General features: G+C 46.4%; 1 protein-coding gene across 1 annotated transcript in view; it reads right to left on the bottom strand.

The window, feature by feature from the left end:
* Positions 1 to 16,979, bottom strand: part of CCDC60 (coiled-coil domain containing 60) — a 162,088-nt gene that overhangs the window by 31,198 nt on the left and 113,911 nt on the right. The window contains exons 4-5 of the mRNA XM_019467310.2: positions 13,268 to 13,375; positions 5,342 to 5,449 (exon numbers count right to left, since the gene is read on the bottom strand). Of these exons, the coding sequence (XP_019322855.2) occupies positions 5,342 to 5,449; positions 13,268 to 13,375 (216 nt within the window). The remainder of the gene's footprint in view (positions 1 to 5,341; positions 5,450 to 13,267; positions 13,376 to 16,979) is intronic.

Raw genomic sequence — 16,979 nt, 5'->3', positions numbered from 1 at the left:
CCTCACACCTTCACCCCATGGTGTATGCTGTACCCTGCCTGGAAGGTAAATCAGGAACTCTTTACTCCCCTGCTTGGCCAGGGGTGTGCCCAGTTCTTTCCCATGGGAACTAGGGAAGATGGCAGCAGGGGGTGGGGTGAATGGAGTTGGGGAAAAGTGGCACTAAGGTTTGTAATGGTTGCTTGCATCTGTCTCATCTTGGCTGCTTCTCTGTAAAGGCCCATTCCTTTCTAGTCAGTCCTTGGAAAGTTAATTTCTAGAAAAAAAATAATACCAACACAGGGTTACAACCCTTATCCAATTCCAGAATCCAAAGGGTGTTGAAAACCAGAAAAATGTTGGGGTGCCTGGGTGGCTCAGTTGGTTAAGCATCCAACTTTTGGTTTTGGCTCAGGTCATGATCTCACAGTTCTGAGATCAAGCCCTGTGTCGGGTTCTGCCCAGCACAGACCGTGCTTGGGATTCTCTGTCTCTGTCTCTGTCTCTGTCTCTGTCTCTGTCTCTCTCTCTCTCTCTCTCTCTTCCTCCCTCCCCTGCTTTTTCTAGCTCTCTATCTCTCTCTCAAAATAAATAAATAAACTTAAAATTTTTTAGGGGCACATGGGTGGTTCAGTTGGTTAAGCTTCTGACTGTTGAGTTCGGCTCAGGTCATGATCTCACAGTCTGTGGGTTTGAGCCCCTCATCGGGCTCTGCACTGATACTGATGAGTCTGCTTGGGATTCTCTCTCTCTCTCTTTCTCTCTCTCTCAAAATAAATAAACTTAAAAAAAGTTTTTTAATAGCTTATTTGGCAGCAAAACATGACCTGAACTGATGGTAGGCTAACGATGACCTTTGTTTATCTTTATTATACACTTAGTGTAAATATTCATTCTTTTTTTTTTTTTTTCCTGCAGAAATACAGTGTTGGATGATAGTTGGCTACCCTGTCCTCTCGGTGTGTGTATGTGTGTGTGTGTGTGTGTGTGTGTGTGTGTGTGTGATGTTTTCTATGGTGTTTGCCCCATATTTCCTTTCTAAAATGCCAAAAGAGAGAGAGAGAAAAAAAAAAGCAATTCTGAAACACAGCTGGTCCCGAGGGTTTGGATAAAGATTTGGGTACCTTTATATATAAAATAAGTCTTACTTTGCCAAAATAGAGGCCTGCGTCTCTGAGAGAAGGGTAATCAGCATATTTGTTATTGAAAGCTTGGTGTCTGCTCTCTCGTGGACCCAATCACCTTGTCAATTGAAATAAACTCTCCTGCTGGCTGTGGGATTAATGAGGATGCTGGGAAATGATAATGTGTGTGAACTGCCACATGATGAAATTGGGAAGGCCTTTCCTGACCCCGCTAAGAAAAGGGGAGACTCAGACGCAACTCATATGACATCCTAGATTCTGTAATCTGTCCATTCACCCAACCTTCCACCAATTCCAGCCAAATATGGGATCTCCCTGCAATTAACAAAGATCATCTTCTGCTTGCAGGACGGGAGCTGCCGATTAGCAAAAGTTTGCTGCCTGGAGAAAGGCCATGTTGAGGTATTGAACCACCCCACTTTCTTGCTATAAAATCCATAAGAGGGCAGGATTTGATCTACAGCCATCATCATGCCTAATAGAAGAGCAACCTCTGGGACCTGCAGGTCCCCGATGATGGATGTTTCCTTTTGGAAAATGCAAGGTGGGTGTCAGGGCTCAGGGTTTGTGTTTCAGATGCTTGAATAGCAGGAGATGCTGGCTGCTTGATGGTGGAAACTTAGAAAACACAGTCAGGAGAACTAGAGGTTTGGTGTTTCTCTCTTGGGGTCATTCCACGATTGCTTATTTTTGCAACCAGATTTTGGTTGACCTTGCTTAGCTTTTTTTCTGTCTGTCTGTATGTTTGTTCATTCTTCCAGTGACATGGATCTCATCTGTTGGTAAAACTCTGCTCAGAAGTTTCTTTCTTTCCTTGCGTTGGGTCTCAATGGTATTGATAATCATACAGCCAACTGCTCTTTGAAATGGGGATTTTAATCTTGAATAGCTATCATTTGGCTGTGCTCTCAGTCATTGGGATAAATGCTCTACGTTCTTTATCTTGCTTGATGCTCACAATAATTCTTCTGAGGCCCGCAGGAACCCATATGATGGATGAAATAACAGAGGCCCAGAGATGTTAAGCAACCAAAGTCACATAGCTACTAAGTGGCAGAGCCTGAACTCATCCATGTGCTTGTTCCTACTTACTCTTAATTCTTCTGGGCTCTAAAAAATGCATTTGAAGATTTGGGGAAATTTGAATTATGGTATCAGGATGAAACATCATAAATAGGGATTAGGCATTAAAGAGAAAACATGCTTCCCCTTTCTTGCTAACTAAAAACATTTTCTGGCACTTTTTAGGAAACCTAACCCCCTGCCCAGCCCCCACCCTCAGATTCATATATTTTTTTAAAAAATCAACCCCCAAAAACGGTGTGCTGGAGTTGGCTCATGCTGACTCACAAGAATTGAACGTGTTCTGAACTGAACGTGTTCCCGGCCCCAGGTTCAATGGCATCACATTGGTAAGCCTGAAATCAGCCTTGGCTGGACTATGCCCACCATAGATATTGGCATGGCTTTTCCTTCTTGGAGAACTGTTCTGTTTATTACACATTTACCAGCATACCACTGACCCCAAACTAAAATCACCATCAGGATCAAATGGTTCACTAGAAAAAACAAGCCCCAGCAAATACTCTGACTTCCCGTAGGGATCTTTCTGGATGTATTTTTCTGTCAGACTGATCTGGTTCATGTTCTGCTCTGATAGAGCTCGATATCCATGGATCCCTGATGGAATTCTGCCCTGACAAGTCACAGGTAGAGCCTCCACTGCTCCTAACGTGACCACTCTCTCTTTTTTTTTTTTTTTTTTTTTTTAACCGCAGATAACCATTTTGGGCTCATTTCTGGGCACATTCTGGGTCACATTTCTGGGCACATTTCTAAAACCAAGCAAAGGAAATGAAGATGTTCCTTTTTTATCTTCTCAAGCCAAAGCCTACAGTATGTTCTTGCTTCAGTTTGGGAGAATGGATGCCCAAATGTTGGAGGCGAAATTGTTGTGGCTCGTAGCTTGCTCGGGGACATGAAATGCTATTAGAAGTCCACTGGCCGAGGGTGTTTTTTCTTAGAATCTAAGCAATCAACTGTGAAAAAAATTAGATGTTGCTTTGACCCAGAAATTCCATTTCTCAGAATCTAGCCAACAGAAATATTTTCAACTGGGTACAAAATGTATGTACAAGGATGTTCTGCGCAGAACTGTTTGAAATGGCAAAAACTTGGAACCACCTTAGTGTCCCTCGATAGAGAAGTGGTTATCTAATTTATGGTCCACCCATACCATAGACCATAGGTAACCATTTCTTTATTGAAGGATGGTATTCTGTTTACAGGATGATGGAAACTGTCAAAAGAATGTGGAAACTTTGTATGTCCCATGGAAAGATGTCCATAAGACACTTTAAAGGGAAAAATAGAAAAATGTACAGGATAATATTTAGAGTATGATTCCAATTCTGTTTTTTTTTTTTTTTTAAAGTAAGTCTATTAGTAAGGGGAAGACATTAGAAAGGTCTGGAAGGAGGAAGGACATACCTCAGATCTTTAAAAGAGGATTCCTCTAGGAAAAATAATGTGTGGGAAATGGCTTAAGACTGTGGTTTCCAAACAAATTCTGTGAACCACAGAGATATTTTGGAAATACCTGGGGTACTTTGTGGGGGATGGGAGAGAGTTGGAGGGGCCCTAGATCCCTTCGGTCTCCCAACCTCCTGCTTCGTGTAGAAGTTCCATTTTGACAAATTTGTTTTATACTATCGGGGTTTCCATTAAAAAAAGGGGGGGATTTCTGCTGCTTAAAAAAATAAAGGTTATAAACCAGAGCATTAAGGGAAATTACAGTTTTCAGTTCATCCCAACCCCAAACATGGAATCAATTGGAGTTACCAGTCTATAGGTGCATGATTTATATTTCTGGTTGTATTTGATGTTAGTTTATCTGGGCGCTGGTGCATGAGATGAATTAGGGCAGGGGTAGGGAGGGGGTTTGGGAGTGGGTGGTAAACACCTTCAGGAGGAAGGAGTTAATTAAGATTCAGGAAGAGAACGGAGTCTGAATTCTGAATTCACCTGGTGAATTCAGGGCGGGGCGGGGAGGGCGGGTGGGACTGTGAGAAAGAGGCCATATTAGTTTATTGGGGCGGGAGTGATGGGTTCCCACTTATGGAGGACAGGGAACTATTTTATTTCACTCAGCATGGGATTTTCACAAAGCGACTCCCAATTCCTTAAGTCAGGAAGTCCTCCCTTTTTCCTCATTCTTGGAGACAGCATGCCTCTCTTTAAAGAACCAATGCCTTCCATGCCTGCCTGTTCCTTGTTCCGCCTTGTATGCAGTGCAGTTCCTGCCGTAGTGGCCTCAAGGCTTTTGAATGAGCCCTCCCCTCTGGTGGGGACACACCTAACACTTGCTCAGGCTAGACCACAGGCACAGAGCTTCAGCCCAGCTGCTCAGGACCTGAGCGCTGAGTATTCCCTTGGGTCCAAGTGGAGAAACAGCCACACCAATATATGTTCAAACAAACAAAACCTTAAGAAAAGAAAAGCAAGAACAAAGTGAAAAGGAAGAGCAGCAAATAAAGAATAGTGTTGGGGAGGAGCGCCTGGGTGGCTCCGTTGGTTAAGCATCCAGCTCTTGATTTCAGCTCAGGTCATGAGCTGAATGGTTCGTGCTCAGCTCATGAGGCTCAGCTCATGGTTCGTGGGTTCAAACCCCATGTTGGGCTCCATGCTGACAATGTGGAGCCTGCTTGGGATTCTCCCTCTCCCCCTGTCTCTCTCTGCCCCTTCCCCACTTGTGTGTGGGTGCTCTCTCTCTCTCTCTCTCAAAATAAGTAAACTTTATTTTAAAAATCTTAAAAAAAAAAAAAAAAGTATAGTGTTGGGGAGACATGGTCCAAGAAGAGCGGTGGGGAGAAGCCTGGCTGTGCAACCAGTGGTGTGCTGGTCTAGCTGGCCAGTCCCTATGGTGTCAACACTCACGGCATGGCTGGTTGATTCCGAGCGTCCAATGTGACTTTAGTGAATGTGGAGCTGGGGAGACTTTCTGGGAGGAGATGCACACCGTTGGCTCCCACAAGCCTGTATGGCCTGTATGCCCTGGCTCCGAGCTCACCCCTGTCTTGGCCCCACAGAGCACATGGGAAAACTCCTAAAGCAACCCACCCACCAAAAGTAGCAAGAGGAGGGGAAGAACAGATAGGAGGCCCTCCCCTACTGCCCAATCTGTGCTAGTTTCGGCAGGTTGAAGGGCTGAGACCTACTTTGGATTCCAGCAGGTGATCACAGGCTTCATAGTGTGGTGGGCGTGGTCGATAGTCAGGGCCTCCAGGAGCCAGTGGAGGGCACAGAGCTGGCGGAAGAGGGGCTCCCTGCAAAGACAGAAGAGGGGTGCACAGTGGGATCCTGCTGGAACTGCATCCTTCACCATAAAGGACACAGAGACAGTTGTGCTGGCTTCCAGTTAGAGAGGCACAGTAAGTATTTTCCATACCTCATCTCATCGAGCCTTTGCAGTGGGCCCATGAAGATATTCACGGGCTCATGTTACAGATGAGGAATGTGAGGCTCAGAGAAATGAAGGAACTTTTACCAGGTTGCTGGGCTAGCAGGTGTCAGAGCTGTGATTTGATGTAAGATGACCCTAGGCTGGTTATGGGGGGGTTTTCATGTAGGAGCGGGGAAACAATGGACGGGGTCCCACCACTAGAGGTCTTGACTCAGGCAAACAAGTGGGTTGAAGGACATTCATATCCTACAGATATCTACCTGTTCACCTGATAAAAGTATAATAAATACACTAAGAATGTCAAAGAAGGCTGGGAACACAAGGAAACTGGATTTATTGTAATCTTCCTCCTCCCCCCAGACTAACAGTTGGGCCCGTTGTTTTAAATTTATGGGTCCTTGGCCTGAAACTGTAGCTGGATGTTGAAGAAGACCACAGTGAACATGTTATTAGAAAATGTAACTAAAACACTGTATAAAAGTATGTCTAACCTATATTTCCTGATTTGGGGTGACATCTTGTATTATAATGAGCCAGCCTTTGACTAGGGCACTTTACACACATTATTTAGATCCTCCAACAACTTGCAGGGGTATGAATCATTGTCCCCATTTCAGAGAAGGTTATGAATCATTGTCCCCATTTTAGAGAAGAGGAAACTGAGGCTTGGAGAGGTACAATCACTTTGCTGTAGGTCCCACAGCTTTTAGTGACAGAGATGGGATCTGAGCATCTCATCCAGTGCTCTCAACAACCCTTAGAGGGAGGGTACTGTTACTGTGTCTTCTTTGCAGGTGAGGGACTCAGGGGAAGGAAGTTGCTCAAGGCCATACTCCTAGGGATTGGTGAGGTTCTGAAGCCAGCTGTCTGTTTAACCCCAGAGACTGTGCTTCCGTGGGCCCCAGCTCTGTCCAAAGTGCTGACCGAGCCAAAGTGGTGGTCGCCCTGGGAGTGAGGTCAGGAGGGGGTTAACCTGCTGCCTGCATTTATTCCTGGAAACAAGGTGGAGTCCCGACCAGCCACCACCTCCCTGCATCATCTATCCTCTTACGCTAATGGGTGAGATGCCTCCATTATGAACCTGTGTAATTGCTCTTCTCTGAGGTTGATCTTGATCAATAATCCCCAGGGTTCCCGGGCCTGATGTGCAGAGTGGCAAGGAGGGATCCACCCTCTCTGCTTCCAGGAAGGCACCAGTGCAGAAGGTAGGGCCCAAGTACAGAGCTGACCCATGGCTGTCCCGGTGAATCCCTTGAGAAACGTCCGTTTCTCTCAACTTGAAGGGAAACATCCCCCACTACCTCACCCTTCACTCCCTCCAGGGTGGCCATGCCCACCAGGTCTTAGAAGACTGTGGTCGGCAGCTATCCTTTCTTCTTCTCTGGAGCCCTTCCTCCCCGCTTTCTTTGTTTCCTTACCTTATTTACTAACATCTGCTGTTCTCTCGTTTCTAATTGAAAGGTCCTGCAGACCCGTAGGCCTTCTGGTTCTTGTCTGTCTTCCCCCCTTAGCACCATCTTGGTCCCTACAGGTGCCTTTTGGCAGCTCTGAGCACTGGGCCACTTCCAGCATTTTGCCAAGAACAGCAGCTAGCTGTGCCATGTGCCTGGCACCTCACGTCACCCTCACCATAACCCAGAAACTTGTGGAAAGCCCAGGGAGATGCCTCCTCCTCTGTTCACCCTAGAGAGCCCCTGCCAGCCTGGGCTTTGGGTTGTGTGGGGCGGGGACTGGGAGGAAGGGATGAGCAAAGGGAGTTAATTGGCCAGGTGGGGCCCTGCCTGGTCATAGGTGGAGGATGTGGGGCATGTGAGCATCAGACTCATTTCTGCAAGTGACAAGAACAGGTACGAACCTGACCCTATGCCTCCCTCCTTTGCTTAAAATCTGCAAACTCCCTACACTCTCTGTGTTGGGCTGAATTGTGTCTCCCTCAAAATTCACATGTTGAAGTCCCAACCCCTCAGGACCTCAGAACGACCGTATTTGGAGATAAGGCTTTTGAAGTGGTGATTATGTTAGAATGGGGCCCTAAGTTAGGGTGGGCCCTAATCCAGTGGTGTTCCTATAAGAAGAGGAAATTTGGACACACAGAGAGACACCAGTGATGCACATGCTTGAAGGATAGACCATGTGAGGATGCAGGGAGAAGGAGGCTTCCGAAGAAACCGACCCTCTGCTATCACCTTGATCTTGGACTTCTGACCTCTGGAATGATGAGAAAATAAATTTCTACTGCTTAAGCTGCCCGGTCTGTAGCATTTTGTTTTGGCGGCCCTGGCAAACTAACGCACCGTCATCTGTGAGACCCCTATCCACCTCGCTGGCCTTGAGTCTCCCCTCTTCTGTCATCTGCAGCTTGGTGGAATTCTGCTCCATTGCTCAGGCTCACCCCTCTCTCACTTGGTGCTGCTTGAGTTAAAATCCCAGCTTTGCCACCTACCAGCTATGTGCTCTCGGTTAAATTACTTAACTTTCCTGGGCCTCACTTTCCTCATCTATAAAATGGCAGGAATTGCTAGAGTGAGAGTGAGGAGAGGTGGCAGGGACTGTTCTCTGCTCTGATATATCTTCCTCTTCCTCCTCCTTCTCTGTCCTCTCCATCAGGAAGCCTTCCTTGATTTCTCTAGGTCTGGGTTAGCCTGTCTCCAAGCATCCTAAAGTATCCCATCTCTATAGCATATCTTTTTGCCCCTACATTCCCAGTCCTTGCTCTAACTACCTGTTTACTTGTCTCTCTAGCCCACGAGCCTACAAGCCACAGAGTCTTGTCCGCTGCAGGTTACTGCTGTTGACTAAGGTCATCCTTATAACAACCGTGTGAGGAAGGTACTATTAGTATCCTTATTCGGCAGATAAGGAAACTGAGGCCATATAACTTGTCCAAATTCGAAACAGCCAGCCAATGGCAGAGTTTGAATCTTAGCCCAGACAGTCTGGCTTCTGAATCTGTGCCTCTTCCATGATATTCGTGCTGTCTCTTGTTACCGGGGAGAGCCCTCCCTTTTCACCAGGATAAGGGTTTCATCCAATGGGTCTGGACCTTATTCTGTATTTACAAAATGTGCCTCTCAAAAACCTGCACAAGGTATTTATATAGAGCAGCTTTATTCAATTGCCAAAACTTGGAAAGAACCAAGATGCCCTTTAGCAGGTGGAGGGATACATCATCTGTGGTACATACATCCGGACAGTAGAATATTCAGCACTAAAAAGAAATGAGCCATCCAGCCACGAAAAGACATGAAGAGACCTCAAATGCATATCACTAAGTGAAAGAAGCCCATCTGAAAAGGCTACATAGTCTGTGATTCCAACTGTATGACGTTCTTGGAAAGGCAAAACTATGGAGACCGTGAAAAGGTCAGCAGTTGCTAAGGGTCACGCGGAGCACAGAGGATTTTTAGGGCAGTGAGAATACTCTGTGTGACACTACAGTGGTGTATACATGTCATTCATTACACATCATCTGTCCAAACCAACAGAATGTGCAACACGGAGGGAACCCTAATGTAAACTGAGGACTTTGTTGAGGATGATGTCCAAGTAGGTTCATAGGCTGTAACAACTGTACCCCTCCGGTGAGGGATGTTGATTAATGGGGGAAGCTGAGCACGGATTGGGGAGGCATTATAGTGGGGATCTCTGTATCTTCTTTTCACTTCTGCTCTGAACCTAAGACTGCTCTAACTATGTATATATATATAATATTGTATATATATATATATATAATATATAATATATTATATATATATAATATATATATATAATATGTAATATATTATATATATATATAATATATTATATATATAATAAAGTCTTAATGAAGAAAAAAAGTGCCTCAAACCTGATGATTGTTCATCTAACATGTGGTAAAATCAACTGGAAAGAAGAAACAGAAAGAAAAAGGGTCCCCAGAAACATATTTGATAACAAGTCAGTACTTCCTCATAATGACTGTGTATCAGGTCATAACACACTATCTTGGATTTTATCGACTTAAAAGAGAGGCCATTTATTTTCTTAAATGCGGGACACAATAGACAAAAACACTGGACAGGGGAGCACAAAGACTGCTTCTAAAATCCCTGCGTTCAGAACTCCAGATGAGCACACTCAGATAGCCCACTCTATCGAAACAGTTCCACCACCCAGAATACGAGTGGGCGAAACGTGCCTGAGAAGAGAACAACGTTTGGTGCTTTTCCTAAGAGAAATCAGAATATGTCTACAAAGCCATTTCAAGCACTCCATGCTGACTGCCAAGGACAAACCTGGACAGGTGACAGGCACTGCTCTTGCTGAACAGTTGCTTACAGAAGGCTGTGAGGGGCAGCCCATCATCCCAGAGAGGAAAGGAGGAGCTCTTTCTCATTCCTAGAGACCATTCCCCGCACCTTTTTATACGTAAAGATCAAGTCTCCCTTGACATGATTGAATTGATCCCCATACAGCCAATTCAGAATATTCAGCCAGCTTTGGGATCAGCTACTTTGGGTGGAAGGGACTCAGCCGGCTCTGATCCACATTGGCTGATGTGACAACTGAGGATTTGAGAACTGATCAGGCACGCCGTGCCCTGATGCCTTTGGGTACACTGATTACAAAAAAGCCCCTCTCTATATCTACCCACTTTCCGGCGTGACTTTGCATCTTCCCCATCAAGAGGTGGAATCTTTCCCCCAGTCCTTGTATCCTTGATGCTATGGCCAATAGAATGTTGTGGATGTGTCATTGTATCCATTCTGAGCCTAAGCCTCAAGAGACTTTGGTGCTCAGGCTCCTGTTTTTGGAACCTGTCCCGACTGCCTGGGCTAGCCTGCTGCATGATGAGAGACATGTGGCCCAGTCACTCTTGTCACCTTGGCAACTAGTCAACCATAGACCTGCGCGTGAGGCCACCCTAGATGGCTGCCCTCCTGCTCACCCTTCATCTGGGCACACGCATGCACAAACCTGGCCAGGATCAACCAAACCAACCTGGACCAGCAGAACCACCCAACTGACTTGTAGACTGTGAGCAACGAAAAAATGGTTACTGTTTTAAGCAACTCCATTTTGAGGTGTTCAGTAATATAGCCATAAATTACTGATACAGTCATCAAATGCAGCCAGAGCCTTTTAACAGCCAAGGAGAAGAAGAGGACAGCATTAGCAAACTGTGGCCAGTAGGGCTACTGTCTCTTTGCAAATAAAACTTTATTGGAACACAGCCACAGCTTTGCATGAAAGCTGCAATGGCAAAGTTAGGTCGTTGCGAGAGAGACCGTCTGGTCTGAAAAGTCTAAAATGTTAGTGTCTGTCCCTTTAGGACAAAGTCTGCTGATCCCTGGTAAAGAGTTTAATAGAAACCGACAGTAAGTACTGTGATGATAGTAATATTCATCATCCTGGCCTAACGAACTTGGTATAAAGATCTGATTTAGGAGTGAGGAGGTCAGAATTCCTGTTGTAAGAATTTTGGCAGGTTCTGCCCCTCTCTGGGCTTCAGTTTCCTTATCTGGCATTGAAAGGAGATGATTAAGAAACTCTCCAGTTACTTCCAAGGTTGATATAAGCCTCAGTTTGTTCAGACCAAATGAATTGAGGGTGGGGCCCAGAAATATCCATTTTCTTTAAAAAAAATTTTTTTTTTAAGTTTACTTATTTGAGAGAGGGAGAGCAAAGAGAGAGAGAATCCCCAAGTAGTCTCCACACTATCGGCACAGAGCCCAATGTAGGGCTTGAGCTCAAAAACCGTGAGATGATGACCTGAGCTGAAATCAAGAGTCAGACGCTTAACCGACTGAGCCCCCAGAAATAGGTATTTTCCAGACATCACCCGCACCTCCATCCCCAGAGGATTCACATGCAAATGAAATCTTTAGAACCACTGATCTACACCATTCTGTTTCAGAAGGTTTGTCCATGGGACAGATGGGCAGAAGCACGTTTCCAAGGGATGCGATGAGAAATTACAAAGCCTATTCCTGCAAGGAGATGTTTTAAGAACACAAGTTTAGGTTTCCAGTTGGAATGTGCTTGAACAAATAAGTCTATCAAGAATCCAATCATAATATCAATCAAAGGGAAGTCGGAGGAAAGTTGAGAGTGGGCTCATCAAAAGCTGGAATATTGGGGAGAGATGATGATGATGGTGGTGGTGGTGATGGTGGTGGTGGTGGTGATGATGGTGATGGTGATGATGGTGGTGGTGGTGATGATGGTGGTGATGGTGATGATGGTGGTGGTGGTGATGGTGGTGGTGGTGGTGATGATGGTGATGGTGATGATGGTGGTGATGGTGATGATGGTGGTGATGGTGATGATGATAGTGATGGTGATGATGATGGTGATGGTGATGATGGTGGTGGTGGTGGGTGGTGATGGTGGCATCTTCCACCCATAAACTAAGTGCTCTTATTAATGATTTTATTTTTTTCCTGCCATCTCATGGTATGATTTCTCTCTTGCGTTGTTTTATTCTTCGGGTACGAGACCTGGCTCTCCAAACATATCATGAGCTCCCCAAAGGCAAGGCTTTGAGATACACTTTCTGTGTAGTGCATGGTAATGTGTGTTTGGGCTGTGAAGTCAGACAGACGTGGCTTAAAAGTCCAGCCCAGTGACATGCTGAGCTCTGTGACCTTGGGCAGAGGAGCACACCTCTCAGCTGCTTTGTCATCTGCAGAGAGGGGATAGTAATACACCTGCACAATAGGGCCGCTGAGAGAACTGAGTGAGATCTGCCTGCAGAGCAGTTGGTAATGCCGTGATCACTATGCACACGGTAGGGACTTAATAAATATTTGACAGATAAGCAGACAGAGGAGTCTGCAATCCATTGCACCATTTTCATTGCCCTGAAGCAGTGGGTCTTAATGTGGGGGAGTGGTGAAGAGGGTAGACATGATTTTGCCCCCAGGGGACATTTGTTAACGCCTGGAGACATTTTTGGTTGTCACAACTCCAGGGTGGAGCGCTACTGGTATCCAGTGGGTAGAGGCTAGGGATGCTGCCAAACGCCTTGCGATACACAGGTCAGTCCTTCACTACAAAGAATTATTCGTCCTCAAAGGTCAGTAGTGCCAAGGTCGAGAAACCCTGCCCTGGAATCAAAAGCTTCTGTCTTTGTGCCCCAAATCTTCCGGTTGAAAAGTGCTAACTAGCAAAAGAGAAAAACATGGGTTTGTAATTCTTTGGAATTGACACAAGGGGAAGAAGATGCTGAGGTTTTAGGAAGCCACGGTGTTCTTTGGAGGGTTGATGAGCCCCTGTTATACCATGCAGTGATGAGTTCATGCCTCGGGTCAGGAGACAACAGGTGCTTCTCTGGGAAATAGCTCCTTGAGTTTTGGGGGAAACGCATCCCCTGAGCCCGGGCTGAGATGTTGTTGCACGCGCTCATTGAGAGCTACAGACAGATTTTATCAGGCTTTGCAAACTATTTGACATTAGAGCGTCTGGCTCGGTGAGGAATGGAATGGCTCATTCCCAGCGGATTTGCCACTTAGCTCTAAAGCAACACGTCTGCTTTCTGTTATTTCTTGAGTCAGATAGCGTCGCTGGCTCCAGGCTCTATGTCCCTTTCAGGAGGACAAAGGACGAGCTCAGCAGCCTCCGATGCATTGTTGGCTCTTTGAGCCGTTGGCTTGAACTGAAAAGCTAGCAAGGCAGATGAGCCAGAGGAGGGACTACTTACACGTGAGCCTCGGGTAGCGAGGACGAGATGATGCAGCTGTGCACGGGGGTGAATGGGCGAAGTACGACTCCAGTGCCCATCTTCCTAACCTTGGCTTGGTCGTATGTGCTGAAGGAGAAGCGGAAAGAGAAACAGAGTGAGCAGTGAGCAGCCGTTTTAAACACCTCCTTCTCTTGCCAGCGGTTATTTGGCAGATATGATCAGACACCTACTATGGGCCGGCTCGAGAGATGAGGCCTCTAGAAGCAGCCCATGAACACATCATAGGAAAACCCCTGCTCTTGTGGAGCGCATATTCTGGTGGAGGAGCAAAGAGAATAAATAAGATAAGTAGGGAAATGGTACGGTATATTAATATAGATCAGGGGTGGGACATGTTTTCTTCTTTTTTTAAAAAAAATCCGAAGCAGGCTCCAGGCTCTGAGCCGTCGGCACAGAGCCCGATACGGGACTCGAACCCACGAACCATGAGATCATGACCTGAGCCGAAGTTGGACGCTTCACCGACTGAGCCGCCCAGGCGCCCTGGGACATGTTTTCTTAAATAGGGCCAAATATTTATGACTTTGTCAGACATGTGGTCTGTGTCACAACTACTTAGTAGAATGAAAGCAGCCATTGACATATGTAAACAATATGCAGATGGCAGTGTTCCAATAAAACTTTATCTATAAAACCTGCCTTAGGGCTGGATGTGGCCCCTGGGCTAGAGCTTGCTAACCCTCCCTCCCCTGCGGGGCTAAATAGTGAGACGTGCTGTGGGGAATAAAAAACAGAGAAGAGGGTTCAGAAGGGCTGGGAATTACAATTTTAAATAGGGCGATGAGGGAAGGTTTGACATTTGATATCTGCAGAGCACAAGGGAGTGAGCCATTCAATGATGTCTTGGGGCAGCACATTTTAGACAGAAGAAACAGCAGGTACAAATGTCCTGCGGTGGGATTGTGTTTCAGAGCCGGCAGGGAGGGGAAGGGGAGGAGGGGGGGAGAGAATAGGGGCCTTGCAGCTAGTCTTGCAGGGGACTTGGGCCTTTTCTCTAAATGAGAAGGAGAGTAAAGGATTTTGAGCCAAGAGAAGATGTGTCTGACTTGTGTTCAGAAAGGATCCTTCTGGCTGCTATTTTGAGAATGATCTGTGGAGGGGGGGCGGGTGGAGGGCAAGGCCAGAGGCAAGGAGACCAGTTAGGGGTATTGCATAATTCCAGCCTGAGAGAGGAAGGTGACTTCAGCCTGGCCATGGGGATGATGAGAAGTGGAAATGAAGGCATGAGACACAGCCAAGGAACTGCCTGGAGTTAGTGTTTCCTGTTTCTGGTCCTTTCCTTAAAGAGGCTTCATCCAGCTCTACAGACTGCTGACTAATTGGTTGGTTGAAGCAGCCATGAAGTGTGGGGGATCTCAAACTTTAGAAGCGGGCACAAGTGTGCCCCTAAAGATGAGCCACAACCAGGCATACCTCTGCGGCCACCAGGCTGGCTGCTATGGGAAACCAGAGCCTCATGCTCTGCCCCCACAAAGAATATGGAAGCTTCCTCCCAAGCCAAACACCATCTGGGGATAGGGGAGGAGGGGGCTTGCTTAGAGAAGGGAGAAATAGCCCAGACACGCAGTTCATTTTTGAAACCACTGGACATTTACCTGAAAAAGGCTCTTTCAAAAGGAAACATTAAATTACATTTAATACCATATTAGATTTTTTTTCTCCACCATCATAGAGCAAATTATTTCATTTATGTAAAATAGTTTTTTTTTCTAGCAAGGCTGAGTCATAGGTTTTTATTTCTTTTTGCCTGTGACCAAATCTAGCCAATAGACACATTTTAACAAGCCTGTGTGTGTGTGTGTGTGTGTGTGTGTGCGTGTGTGTGTGTCTGAATCAATTGTATTTTAACATTGGGAAATTTCACATTAAAATGGAAACGTTTTGGCTCTGAAAACTTGCAGGTTGTTGCCACTCTGGGTCCCTGTTCTGGCTGGCAAGAGTCAGGTGGCACGCAAGATCAAGGTTGCTGCCTGCTTTACCCTCAGTGTGGGCTTCTCAGTGGGTTGCCTGCTTCTTGTTCCTTGTCTGCCTTATTGCTTCCCAGGACGTGCAAGTTCCCTTAGGGCCTTTCAGTTTCTGAGCCTCAGTCTAAGTCCCTCCATTGATTGAATCATTGATGGGTTCCCTGGTTTATTCATTTCTACCCGGATTTATTGAACATCTCTTTGCTGGAGGCTTGTGGACACAGCAATGAATGAGACAGACCAGCCTCTCCCCTCTGAAGCTTAGAGTCTAGGGACAGAAATGGGCTTGACCAAACACGCAGTTGTGATAAGGCTGAGTAGGAAGAGTATATGGTTCTTTGACAGCACAAAATAGGGAGTTGGGCTGAAACGGAGCCAGGGAATACTCGTTGGAGGAAGTTGTGGCCATTTAGAACCACATACCCCAAGTTCTTTGACTCTCTTCCAAGGCAAAGATGGCCGTACGTATCCTTCCCCTGGAATCTTGGTTTTGTGAGTGGTTGAGCTAACAGAACATGTCAAAAAGAAACGGGTGTGATGCCATTTCTGGGTTCAGGCTCTAGGAACCGCAGCTTTTCCTTCTCATGTCTCAGGATGCTCACTGTTAGCACCCAGCCGTGGCCACGCTGTGAGGAAGCTGACAGCCTATGAAGAGATTCATAGGGAGAGGAGCCATGGCTGCTGGGTCTCAACCCCGGCTGAGCACAGCTGACAGCCAGCTCTAAGTTGTGGCCCATGTGGATGCGCCATGTTGGAAATGGACCCTTCAAGCTGCCGTGGTTAGTCATGGTAGAGATAGTCTTTCCCCCACTTGCCCAGATCAAGCAGCAGATTTGTCAGCAAAGTAAGTGTTTGTTGTCTTGAGTTCTTTTCTTTTTTTAATTTTTTAAAATGTTTTTACTTATTTTGAAAGAGAGAGAGAGAGGAAGAGAGAAAGAGTGTGCAAGCAGGGAAGGGCAGAGGGAGAGGGAGAGAAAGAATCCTGAGCAGGCTCTGAGCGTCAGCACAAGCCCAACATGAGGCTCAGACACACAGACCATGAGATCAAGACCTGAGCTGAAATCAAGAGTCAGAGGCTTAACCCACTGAGCCATCCAGGCACCCCTGTTGTCTTGAGTTGTTAAGTTTGGGAATGGTTGTTCACAGCAGCAGTAACTGGAACAAAAGTAAACAATCAGAAGGTTGAATGGGAATTAGGTAGGTGAATGGGATGGGGGAAAGCCCTCCTCTGGGGGGCATATCATGAGGGGGAAGGTAGGGGAGTTTGTGTGGCTGGGGCTGAGGGAGAAAGACAGGACTGGCCCATCCAGAGTCTTGTAGCCCCCTGCCCAGACTTTGATCTTTATCCTGTGAGGAATGGCAGCCATCCGAGGGTTTTGAGCTGAGAGCAATTTATGTCTTGAAAAAATCCCTCTGGTTTAGTGTGTGTGGTGGGGGGGGGGGGGGGGGGGGGAATGAGGCGGAAGGGGGCAGAGGAGGTGGAGTGGGGACACACGTTAGGAATTTACTTACTCCTGAGAATTCGAGGACAACCCTGGGGTCACAGAGTTAACTAAAAAAATAGGACCGGAATCCAGGTCCCCTGATTTCCACTTCCATGAGCTCTTGATTCAGCCCTAGAGCTGAGGAAACCACAAATACATCGGCTTGCCCAGTTTTACTGGCTCAGTCATGTCCCCCAGTGGTTTAGATTACATAGAAATTAA

Source organism: Panthera pardus, unplaced genomic scaffold, assembly GCF_024362965.1.
Source record: "Panthera pardus isolate Hobbes unplaced genomic scaffold, ASM2436296v1 HiC_scaffold_15, whole genome shotgun sequence".
Lineage (NCBI taxonomy): Eukaryota > Metazoa > Chordata > Mammalia > Carnivora > Felidae > Panthera > Panthera pardus.
Note: the sequence above shows the minus strand (reverse complement) of the source record. Positions and strands in the feature narration are given on the sequence as shown.